The 13,145-nt window shown below is 37.4% G+C and overlaps 1 protein-coding gene across 2 annotated transcripts in view; it reads left to right on the forward strand.

The window, feature by feature from the left end:
- Positions 1-13,145, forward strand: part of ANK3 (ankyrin 3) — a 567,956-nt gene that overhangs the window by 111,139 nt on the left and 443,672 nt on the right. Inside the window, exon 1 of one of the 2 annotated variants that reach the window (XM_016127607.2) lies at positions 8,876-9,375. The exons of the other annotated variant lie outside the window; for it this stretch is intronic. Within the exon in view, the coding sequence (XP_015983093.2) occupies positions 9,313-9,375 (63 nt within the window). The 5' untranslated portion in view covers positions 8,876-9,312. Of the gene's footprint in view, positions 1-8,875; positions 9,376-13,145 lie in introns of those variants that run through there. 2 annotated transcript variants of the gene reach the window in all.

The following is a 13,145-nucleotide window of genomic DNA, read 5'->3' on the forward strand; positions in this document are numbered from 1 at the left end:
ATTTTAAGAAACAGGATCCAAGACAGGAGACAGTTGAGGCTTGCCCGGAGCCACATGGAGACCTGAAGGCCATCCAGTTAGCAGTCTGACTGGGCCTGGGCACCCTTTGCCCCTTTAGCCCTTAGGTCAGCTTGGCGCACATTAGAAAGTTAATGAATGTCTTTCAAACTGAATTTGGAATAAAGATTAAGTCAGGCGCTACTAGGGTATCACTGAGGCTCAGACAAAAAGAGAGGAAGGAAGAAAAATTCAGGAAACAATTAGAACTTGGATTAAAATGCCTCAAGAAAAGTATAAATTAGAAGACCCATACAATTTTGTTATGTATCTTTTATACATTTTCATGCTTTTAATCCTAATAAAAATTCGAAGGACATTTTGATAATATACTTTTGAGATAGCCGTTTTGATACAGTCTTAATACTAAGCCACTTAGTATTAGCTTAAAACCGTTACCGAATAATTGACCCAACATATGTCCCCTTTTCCTGGTTCACAGTCTTCCTCTCACCGTTTCTGAGCATCTGGTGAGGGGTGGGGGTCATAGTTGGGATGAGAGGGGCCAAGGTTAAGGAAAGAGACGATTTGAGGTAACCACTATCTTTATGTTTCGATGCCATATGGGAAGTACACTGCTAAGATTTTTGTGTCTATGCCCTCGCCCACACAATATTGGAACATGAAGCCAGGACTCCAAATTTCAGATAGCATAACACTTTTAGTGTAGGACAATGTCTAGCATTCCACAGGACTTAATAATCTGTCATTCATTAATCCAGATGATATTTATGAAACACCTGTTCAGTACTAGGCCCTATGCTGGCACTTAGCATATATACACAACGTGATACAAGCATTGTGCCAGGAGCTTACAGGTGACGTACTTTACTAAGTTTCAGAATGTTGTACTGGACTATAAATACTGGATATAACATTTTCGAAGATGCTAAAACTTCGTGTGGATATAGACGTGACCCTTTTGAATATTCTTATCTTCTCCCACAGAGGTAGGGAAGACAAGCTTGGAGGTAGTTTCTTTGAAATTTTTTCTACCCTTCAAGTCTTTTGTAGACTGGTCAGATGGGCAAGGCCACATTCCCTGTGAAGGTATTCTGTTCAATTATACTTAGTTTATGGATGAAAATATTTTTAGTTTTTAAGTCAAAGTCAGTGTAAAAGTTGAATTTGCTTTGTGGAAATTATTTTACAGACTGTTACAAGAGTTGGATAACAGAGAATGCCAACGTTGTGAGATTATTTGTAGTGCTTTTTTAATAACTTTGTAAGATGTTGTAGTGAATAACCCCATAGAATAAGTTCTCAAGCAGAGTCATACTGTAAAGATGAATTGTGTGGAGCTAATCTTAATTTATATGGGAAAACTTTTGTTCTTTAGAAAACCTTTTAAAGAGGAGGTTAGGAAGAAGCAGAATTTGGACATGTTTATTGTTGCAGTGCTGAGTTTGAGTTAACTAAAGATGCCATGCCAAAAAAGTAGTGTGTATTTTTTTTTTTTAGGACTGAACCCACCACTTTATTTTAGGTCACTGCTCGATCCCACTTCCAGCTGGCCTGTTGAAGAAACGTCCCCCGTAATGTCTCAACATGTCTTGGTTCCAACAAATAGGATAATTATATGAGGAGGGAAGAAAAATGTCCTTTGGGCAAATGGTAACTAAAACCTGTTAAAAACCCTCAGAGAATACCATGCCCGAATGTTGGCTCAGCCTGTTGCATCAAGGCTGGAGGAGGGGAGGAGGTAACAAGATCAACATCCTCTGTTGGTTTCCTAGGAAGGCACCATTCTGATCAGATGTTACAGCCTTTGGGGTAGAGAAGCTATCCCAATTGGCTAAGCCATTTGAAAGGCATGTTTAATCCAAAATATAAGTGCAATAAAAACATGATATGGAATTACAGATGAAATATTTAAAGATGGAGTCCTGAGAAAACTTTCAAGGAACATGGAATTAGAGGTGAGTATTACTCCAAGCCTCATGACTAAGGAGAGGCATGTGGCCACCAATGAGCAAGACGCCACCTGAAGGTCCCGTGCCCCTCAGGGTGGCTCTGAACCTTTTTAGTAGAAACTGATTTAGATATCAGTTGTGATTGTCTAGTAACTTATTTATTTCTCATTTTGATTAAGAAATGAAGCTATGTGTTTTTCAGTCCTCTGATTCTTAGGTCTGGAAAGAAATTCATCTTCACTAATTATCCTGATAGACTTGCGTATAGTCATCAAAATAAAATTCACAAAATAAGAAAGGAAAGTTATCAGTAAACATGAAGAGATTCAACTTTTCTATCAAGTGGAGAAATGCAAATTAACACCCAGCATAATTATATATTTTCTTTATCAATTTGGAAAATGTTACAGAAGATTGATGCTACCTTATGTTGGCGAAAGTGCGAATAAACACTGTTGAGGAATGTTTAGATTGATAACAATAAACTCCTGAAGAATGTCATTCTTACTCCTTATCCTGACACGATGTTGTGAATCATATTACCATGTCTTAAATGTATAAACCCTTTAAATTTAGAGGTGTATTTTTGTGTCAGAGCATTGATATTAATAATAATTTGAGGAAGATTATGAAAGGATTGACATTGTCCTGGGATCCTTCACTTCAGGAAGAATTTGTGTTCTTACTTATTTGGCTAGAGGAATATGGGTCAGGGACTGTGACAGATCCAGAGTACTGTGTGGCACTCGATGTACACTTATTTCAAAATTAAGGATATTAACTTTATAATTCTTACTTCCAACTAATCTGAGTATTTATCATGACATGATAAAAACATCACTGGCTGGAGCTTAGGCCTGGCTTTAATTCCAGTAGCATCCTTGACCATGGGGCTAAATGAGGCAACATCCTGGTTTCACAGGTGTGTGCGTAAGGGTGAGGCAGGAGGCTCCTAGAATTATTGTCATGATCTTCATTCCACAGACTCTCCACTTCAATAACCAATTTCTCTTTCATTGTAGTTTCTCTTTCATTTTTAAATTTTTTGCTGCTTGAAACGTCTTTCAAGTTCATTCCTTCTCCTGTTCCACGAACAAATGATTTCAGTCCTTGGCATGAACAATTGTCAAGCAGAATGAGAGAACAGGTAGGAAGTATTGCAGACATACTTGTCATAATTTCATCATGGCTTTAGGCAAGGTAGCATTAAAATTAGTATAAAATTTTAAGATATTATGAGATATGACTTAGGTTAAGGTATTTAAAAATCTAATTTTCCCCTAAATTCCTTTATTTTAATGAGTGAAAGAATAAAGGTCTCAATGTTACTATGTTGGCTGGAATGTGGAGAGTTGAAAAGCTAGTATTTATCCAGGACAGTCTGGTGACAGCCAGAGGAGAGGGGGGTTGGGGGAAGAAAGGGTTTAAGGGGTAAAGAAGTACAAATCAGTAGTTGATAGATGGTCACAGAGATAGGGAGAACAGCATGGGGAATGCAGTTAGCATTAATGTAATGGCTAGGTGGAGAGCCAGGGGAGAGAAAGAGCAATTAGGGGGATCATTTTCTAAACTATATAAATGTCTAACCAATGTACTATATACCTGAAACTAATAATAAAATAAAATTAAAAGAAAAAGCTGCTGTTTTGGTGGACATGCGATGAAAAATGACACCAGTAGAGCTGTATCTGGCCGTCTTTTGCATAGTGTTTCCACAACAGTAAAAGGAAACTCAGCAGCAAATATAAGTATCCCTCGTTCTTAATCATGTTAACACTAGCATTGCTGGAGGTTATCTTTTACAAAGCAAGAGTACGCTTTGAATCTGTCACTGTGATTCTTTCAAAATTGTTTAAGATCTCTTGTTATTAAGTAAAATTCATGGATGTAGGGAAGATCGAAGGAATGACTCATCAGGCTGTCACCTCACAAAGGGATGTGTATCTGGTATGGAAATATCACCAGGCCTCTACAGAGAATTTCTAGCCTAGTGAAAGAAAATTACTCTGCTCAGAAAATCGTACTGATGAACGTGCAAAAGTTCAGGGAAGAAAATAAACAGAAAGCACACCCATCCATTTACAGGCTGTATCTCTTTGAACATTCTGTCTCTCCCTGTTTCTCTAATCCACTTTGATTACATCATTACATTTTAATGGGCACATGGCTGAATAATCAGGAAAGAAAGAACACCCAGAACAAAATAGGAAAATCTTGCTATGGGCCTGCCCGAAGGGTTCTGGGGCATTTTCAAAAATGGAACTAGCATATCAAACCTATAGTTTCATAGATAATATTGCTTAGAGCAAAGCTTGGCTTAAGAAATTCTGTTTTTAAAGAGTAGTTATAATGTCCGTTGGATATGGGAAAAGTCTTGTGGATATTTGAGAATGGGCTGAAAAGTGGAAGTCAATTCATGGTCTCATTTTACTTCACCTTATGCCCACACCTACCCGATGTTCGAGTTGCTCTAAGTAGATGTGCAAATGTCACTGTATGCAATTTCAGTATGAAACTCAAAGAAGACTAGAGAGCATGCTTTTTTCAAACATTTTCACTCACATTAGAAATATCAAGATGTATGAAATAATAGCTTTGATAAATTAAACTATATTATGATTCTTTTCCTATTTATAAATCATTATCGGAGGTGGCCCAGGAATTTAGGGGTTCTGGCATATCACTTGAAGCAATGGGCAAGCTGGAGGATGAAGCAGTAGTGGTACTAATAGTGAAAGCAGCCCAAGGACCATCTCAAATCTGTGGGAAGAAGAATGACCAGTTGGGCTTATGAAGCGACCACCATTTTCTGTCGTACTGTTCTGTCCTTCTCTCGTGGCATTCACACAAACAGGGCAGGGTGAATACTGAAACCCCACAGTGATGGTTTCATGAGATGTACCCAGTGAACCCTAGTTTTATATTTTCTAATTTAAAGTAAATGCATAACTATTGAGGACAGGTTTGCTCACCCTTGAATATTATCTCAAACCTCACTATGGGTTCACATTACCCTCTTTGGAAGATACTGGTGTAGTGGAATCAGTAGAGAGGAGGAATCAGTAGATTTGTTTCTGGCCCTAATTTTGCTATAACTGGCTGAGTGACCTCAGGGAAGACCTGTCAGGGCCACACACAGATGGATGAAGAAAGAACAGCTCAGTGTTTCAGGTCTCTAAAGAGATTTCCAGGAAATATATAGCTTAGTTGCCTGCAATTTTGTCTTTAACTTCATAAGTATTTTAAACATTAAGGGCTAATGAATGGTAGCAAGGGAATGCTGTTAGTAAGACTTAGCAACTCTTTTAGCTTGCCAACTACCAGTGTAACTTACAGTAAGTACATGACGTCCCAGCCTTAAAAATAAAATCCGTCTATTCATTTAGGTATTTCCGCTGAACTTAAATGGAAGAGTTTTTTTTAACGTCTAATTTTGTACTTTAATTTTAGTGAAGACATTATATTCAGTTTTAGTATTTTCAAGTGAATTTTGTGCAGAATATATTTCTGAGAATTTTCTTCCTAATAATCCTAGCCCAGTTATTTCTCCTATGGTAAGCTACTTTCATTTTAAAAATAGATCTGTTCTGCGAGACTTAACTTGGCCCTGGTTGTTGTCCTCTTATGCGAGTTATTTAATTTAAAAATAGAACTGTCTCAGAAGATCTGTATCAACTAGTGTATGATCGTTTCTATCTGGAGTAAGCTCTAATTAGTCAGTTTTATGGAATCATGTTCAGGAACATTTATAATCCAGTTATATTTTCCTCTTTGGCATCTTGACAGAAGAGAATTTTATTTCCGGGTTGATAATTTCAGTGTATTTAACTTATAAGTTTTTTCTTAGGCTAAATTTAATTTTCTCAAGGGCTAGAGGAATTTTATAATTTGGATGAAAAAGAGATTACCATTGAAAAAGTTACATTTAACATTTGTAGAACAAGTAACTAGCCCGAGGCTGTTTTTAGACTAATCAAATTATTCTTTTACCCAGAGCAATTTTAATTTAAAATGCATTGGTACACCTTTGGGCACATAATAAACAATCAGCATTTCTGTGAATGCATATTTCTAGAGTGCAAGTGTAAGAAACACCATTAAATTATAATAAGGAAATTTTTTTTAAGTCTAAGTTACTTTAATTTTCAAACTTTAAATGAAATTTCATGTCCTTTTTTACAAACTGAAGATATGTTTCATATTGCTAGATATTAAATTAATATTGATCTTGTGATGTGTTAAGCCCTCAATTTTAACACGGAAACTTTTTTTGCCTTTTAGACTCTTAGAGATGTAATTACTTGTACTCTCTAAAAAGTCTACAGCTTATTAAGTTGCAGAAAATGAACATAAAACATGTTGCACATCACATACTGTTATTATTAAAGTATAGCTTAATATATTGTGTTACCTAAGTATACAATTTGACATTTTAAAATGAATTTTTAAAAGGTGCTTTCTATCAAATCCAATTATATAATGTGACATCCTGAAATATATTCAATCAGATTTATGAGTTCCTCATCAGTAGAGATAATTCCATCTTAAAATAATCTTTTGTAGATTTTTGGCATCTAATCCTATGTTTAAAATCCTGTTTATTTTCCATCCAACCAGCAGAGAGCACTTTAGCTTATAATATGAACATTGTATACATAAGTGAATATAGTCAGGATCATGTTTATCAAAGAAATGGGCATCAGAATCTCATTCATTTCCTGTTAATTCCAGTTTATTTCACCAATTTCCTAGATTTTTCATCAATTTAAACACACTTTTATAGTTTTAAAAAGTTGTTATAATGACATTTTTTCCCAAACATTTTCTTTGCTGTGTGCTTGGCCAGATATTGTCTTATTAGTTGTAATTTGTCTATTTTATAATCTTTATTAATTTGCAAATTTTTATACGAATGGACTAAATTTGGTCTCAATTTCAATACATCTTTGATTTCTTTTTAAACGGAGCTCATATTCTGTGGATATTCAGTAAACAGTTGACAAAGACTTTTCTGGGGAGGTGATTCAACTTATTAACTTTTTAGACACTAGGAATCAAGATGTGAGGATTCTACTATAGATGGATGCACTATCTCTGTTGCTTGACTAGTGAGTAACAAAAAATTTAGATAGTCTGACTTCAGTCCACCTGTTTCATCCTTTATCTTATACAGAATTTTTATGAAGTACCTATCTTACCCCTGTCCTTCAAAAGGTCCGCAACTAATAAATCCACATTTATCTGATTAAAATAAATGAAAGTTAGAGATGGTATAAGTATTGCTGGTTCCCCAGATTTCCTGGTGTTCTGAAGATGAGCAAGGGTTGAATCATGGAGGAATTTGAAAGGTTTATCCTGCTGGATTTTGATTTTCTACCTTTTATTTCAAGATATTGTGGAATAGCAGTAGAAAATGGGAACTGTGGGTAGGTAGCAGTTTAAAGTCTGAACTGAAACTTGAAAGGTGAGAGTTAGTTGCCTGACACCATTTAGAACTGTGGCCACACCGGACTTACTGAAATGTATGTTATTGTAATTAAGTAGTTTGGAAACTCACAGTGGACAAGGAGCTCAAGTAGTTTATAAAAATCCATGTAGTTCATCGCGGAGTCATTCGCATCCCTGTCCTTGGCCTGCTTGACTATAGTGGAGCTGTCTCAAGCATCCCTCATACTCAGGTCTTGGGGACTGGTGGTTTGATGTGTAAGGAAAGGATGTACTGTACTGTAGACACCCCCTTTGTATGAAAGGTAAAGAATTGGGAACATTTTAGCGTAAACATGTTTTTAGGTTTAGTATTTTAGCATCATTTCCTCAAAACAGTGTTAAATCCTTTGACAAACATCACTGAAAATAAGCCCTTGTGATGTGTTTTTCCCTGTAAGGCTGTGCTTTATGTTATTTTAATCCAATTTCTCTTGAATGCAAATGTTAGTATTAATTTTAATCCAATACCTCCTGAATACAAACATTAGAATGAGGGAATAATATGATTAATTCCTGGCTTCTGGGACCCTAAGGGTGAATCTGACACTGTCCTCCATTTTCTTCTTCCCTTTCCACTTGTTCCTCTCTTCCTTCTCTACACCCGTGTCAGTTTTCTACTGAGAAAGACCTATTTTGATCTTAGTGGTTGCCTGTGGTAGCTCGTAGAACCTTGTTTCTTCTTGAATCAGATTGTGTCTGGCACTCAAGAGATGCTTAAATGATAGCTTCTGAGGTAGCTCAGCTATGTTTCAATGGATGGAAGACATGGTGAGGGAATTTCTGCTCAGGTGTGAAGACCTGTCCGCCATTCAGATACTCAGAAAACATCCTGCAGCCTGAGACTCAGGATGGCGTGAAGCAGGGAGTGTGTAACTTGACCTGAGAGTGGCAGTGCCCTAAACATGGTCGGAAAGCACAGAATGTTTCTGCTCCAGAGACAGCAAGCAGCTTTGCTCTTAGTATTTTCTGAATATTCTGGAGGGTTTCTGGTTGGTTGGTTGGTTGGTTGATTGCTTGGTATATTCATGGAAGGAAACCAGTGATTAAATATGAATGATTGCAAATTGGGTATGGGGCCTTCTGTAATTAGCCTTTAGAAACCTTGAGCTAAAACTTGGCAATTTGCCTATCTTTTAGCTTATCACATAAAAAGAAAAGTAATCATGGGGAGTGTAACCTTCGGTTTCTCTAGTTATAGTAGGGCTCTTTTATTGTCTGAATCATCGAGTGTTTTTTACCAACCAGTAACCTGATCTTTTATCACTCTCCAGACTGCCTCGTCCTCTGGTATGCCCTGATGTATTCAACACATGTGTTCATATGGGAGGTTCGCAGCACTGAGAGCAATTTACATTCTGCTCCCCAGCCTGCGAGAAGCAGCAAATCAGCCTCTGGGAAGGCTTTGGAGACTTGTCAGCAGTCTGTAGCTTATTTCTGTGTGTGTGAGGGTGTGTGTCTCTGTCTCTCTCTCTCTTTCTCTCTCTCTTTCTCTCTCTCTCACCATTTACAGGCTGGAATCACTGTGGAGGAACAAGCAACAAAGTCTTGTCAAGATTTTATCTCAGGGTAATGATTAGTTAAAAATGAAAGACTAAAACACTGATTTTCATTAGAAGAATAATTGGTTGTTTGATGTAGAGAACAGCCAGTTTCTTCCCGAGGATAGCTGAACAGGGCTACGTTAGCAGCCCGCGGCTCTGACAGCAGCAGGGGCTGGGTGTAAGCAGTGGCTTGCCTGGGGAGCCCCGTAAATGGACTTTGGTCTCAATGCTTTGACTCTTTGTCGTGGTTTTGGATGTTGGAATACGGGCGGTGATCTCCTGTCTTTTATCAACTCACCTGATTTAAAGGAAAGATGAGTGAAGAACCTAAGGAGAAAAATGCAAAACCTGCTCATAGGAAAAGGAAAGGAAAAAAGGTAAGAAATGAATAAGCAACATGTTCTCTGTATTGTTCTCTGGCTCTGGGAGGAAGTGGTCTTCAGGCTGGATTGTTAACAGACTGGATTTTAAGAAGCTGTTAGGATCAGAATGCTTTTGTTTTTCTGGTCTATTAATGGGTGTGTTCTGTGTTGGAGAAAAACATCACGACTAGGATACATTGCTAAAATATTTAAACAGTTAAATATAGTCATTTAGATTTCACTGAAGTGGTGTGTTTTTCATAGTGATATTCAGGATTATTAAGTAAACACATGTCCTAATTATGTGGGTGTGTGTGTTTTTTTCCTTTTAAATTTTCCAGAATGCTTGTTAATCAACAGGGTACAATTACTAATGAAATTATTATGGTATAGATGTTTAGCTTTAACACATATTTTAGGCAAAGTTAAGGAAACCTGTAGTTACACTTTAAAATTGCAGCATGGAGATGAACTCCATTTTAATTATTGATCAGCTTATGGCTGACAAATCTCAGATTTGCAGTCGACTCTGCACTTGTACAGCCGTATGCCTAATTTTTTCATTATAATTTATAAAATTAATTTTGTTTTTCATGTACATTGATGAATCTATAAAATGAAATATATGATTTTTGTAAACCTGTAGATTCATTTTGGTTTTCTCGAATGTGTATGTCTTAAAACGTGCTCCTAACTTTTTAATACATTTTGAAATGGGATTGGACTGGGGAGGTAATTCCTAGATCTGGCATTTGCTTTTGATCCATTGTGGTTTATAAACTGGTTTCCACAGGGCGTGCCACCCCTGGAAAAGACAGTTGTGTATCTGTAACAAAGAAATACAAATCCCTAAACTAAGATTATATTTTATAGCTATTTAGGGAGTATGTACCGTATTTTTAAATCTATAATAAAAACAATCGAATCTTATATATTAATTAGTAGAACTGTTATATATAATTATGACTCTTTAAAATGCTTCCTTGACTCAATGTGGTACATGCTCAGCCAATAGACCCATAGAGAATGGATAGTTGTAGTAGAGAAGATAAAAGATTTCAACTACTCGTTGAATTGCCAGGCACTTAAACATATTTTCATAGTCCGTTTATTACTTATGAAAGATTCATTTGAATATGATATTCTTAAAGGAGCTACTATAAGCAGACTCTGAAGACATGTTTCTGAACATGCCCACATTCTAGGACAGTGGTTCAGCACCCTACAGATGGTGGTGAAGCTGTGCAGACTGGTTTTAAGTCAGCCTTGACTTCCTGCACATTGTCTCAGCAGGGGTTGATGATGTTGCAAAGGTGCCGTTCTGATTTCCCAAGGGAGCAGGTCGCAGCTGCACAACACAAACGATTTGTTTAATGCCTGGCATAGTGGTTCTGGTCTCAGGGAAAGCTGTCAGCTTTGCTCGTGTTTATGAGATATGGCCTTAAGTGTCAGACGGCCTCCACCACGATTCTGCACACAGTGTGTGTCAAAAGGAGCTCAGACAGACATCATGAGCCACGACAGTGCAATCCATATTAAAGTGAGCAGTGGCTGAGTTGGTTATAAATCATCGAGCTTTAATGTGGAATCCTTCAACATGGGCATCTTTTCCTCTCTTTGAAAATTTCCCAGCTGTGTTCCATTTTTCCAAGTATAAGTTTATCTTATTCAGAGCACAATAGTGAGTTGCTTTCAGCCCTTCTCTCTTCCTTTCTACACTCTTGTAACAGCTGCCAGGGTACTCGTTATGAAAACCTTCATCACCACACTGCTTCAGTACCTTCCAGGCTCCCTACTGCCTGCTCTGTGAAATCCAAATTCCTGACCACAGGGCTTGAGGCCCTTCACCCTCTAACCTGCACCCACATCCCAGGCGGTTTTCCCCTTCAGCGTTTACTTCATTCCATCTGACTCTATCCAGACTGGGTTCTTGCCAGTCCATGAATTAATCTGTTTCTTTTGATGCTTGTTCTTTGCCCAGGGAGTCAGTGTTTCTGTGCTGCCTGCTTGGTGAAATCCTACAAACCCATGAAGGTCCAAACCAGATCTTGTCCCTCCTCAACATCTAACCCTACTTAGAATTCAGTCTTCTGGATTGGCACAGCACCTTATATTGTTAGGACATTTGACATATTCTGCTTTCTTATCAAGTAATGGTGTTCCTGTCCTGTTCCCTTGTGCACATTGAACCTGCTGGTATTCGCGACCAGAGACACTCAGCATGTTCCTTGTGTGCAGTTGACACTAAGTGTCTCATTGAATGATCTCTACCATTTACTGGCCAGAATACACCAATAATTTTTAGTGTCAGAGCAGATATATATCAAGTAGGAGATATCTTTGAAATTAATAGGGCTTTTCTCCCCATATTTTTTGGATAAAGAATAAAATATTTTTTTGTTGGTTAAATCTGCACACACAGATCTCTCTCTCTCTCTCTCTCTCTCTCTCTCTCTCTCTCTCTCTCTCTCTGTGTGTGTGTGTGTGTTCCATGTCCTTCTGAACTAAATATTTCAGAATGTCTCAGGATGTCCCACATGACCTACACTGCAGCATTATTGGCGGGTGTAGTCAAATGAAAGCATTTCAGGTGGGAAATATATGCTCCCTGACAGATTGTGTTGCAACAATCTCCTCAAGTATTTAAAATATTTTCTAGTTATTCATGGAATGATTTTGATATAAAATTTAGTGTGGAGTTCATTGTGTGTAGGAACATATCTCAAAATTGCCTTAAAAATGATGTGTTGGTGTTGCGTGTTAGATCACATGCTTAGGGCATTTGAGAATAAAGTCGCTCATGAGACATTTAATATTGGAGTCAGTGAGATAAATATGAGGGGATCATTGTGTTATTACTTTGCCAGCACCTAGTTAATATTTCGTATTTTGCCTAGGAATGTAAGGATTTATTTTGATGATAGGAAATATTTTTTGCTAATAACTTCATATCTTGTTCTGGAATGTGAAGAGGGTATGTGCGTGTGTGCGTGTGTGTGTATGTGTGTGTTCACATTTATAGCTATTTGTTTCTCCTTATGTCAATTACAAGAAAAGGATGTATTAAAAGTCAGGAGACCTGAGTTCTAACCTAGTCTGGCTTCTAACTTGATATCTTGTCATTGAAAGAACAGGCCAACTCTTGATCTATAAAACGAGGTCGTATATATAGTACCGCTACTAGGATAGTATGAAAGTAAAATAAAAATCATTAGTAAGACCATACTTCAAAAGATGTTTTTAAATGGTAACTTCTAAACTCAAAGTGGTTGTCTTTGTGGAATTTCAAACTTGCTATAAGTGGCTGGTTCTCTAGTAGAAGTGTCAAATAAAGACATATTGCCCACCTAATATACTACCAGAAGTGCTTAGTATAACCAGCCACCAAAGATTGAGTGTAAAAAGTAACATTTAATGGTTGTATTTATTTAGCACCTGGGTTAATTAACTGGGCTGCCATAACAAAATACTATAGATTGTGTGGCTTAAACAACAGAAATTTATTTTCTCATAGTTTTGGAGGCTGCAAATTTAAGATTAGGGTGCATTTTTGTTGGTCTCTGATGAGAGCTCTTCCTGGCTTGTGGACGGCTGCCTCCTTGCTGTGTGCTCACGTAGCCTTTCCTTGGTGCGTGCGAGTGGACAGAGAGAGAAAGTGTTCTTTATTTTCTTCTTATAAGGCCACTGGTACTGTTGGATTAGGATCTCACCCTAATGACATCTTTAAACTCTACCCTTTAAAAACTCTGTCTCCAAATACAGTCACATTGGGCGCTAGGGGATCA

Source organism: Rousettus aegyptiacus, unplaced genomic scaffold (genome assembly GCF_014176215.1).
Source record: "Rousettus aegyptiacus isolate mRouAeg1 unplaced genomic scaffold, mRouAeg1.p scaffold_m13_p_6, whole genome shotgun sequence".
Lineage (NCBI taxonomy): Eukaryota > Metazoa > Chordata > Mammalia > Chiroptera > Pteropodidae > Rousettus > Rousettus aegyptiacus.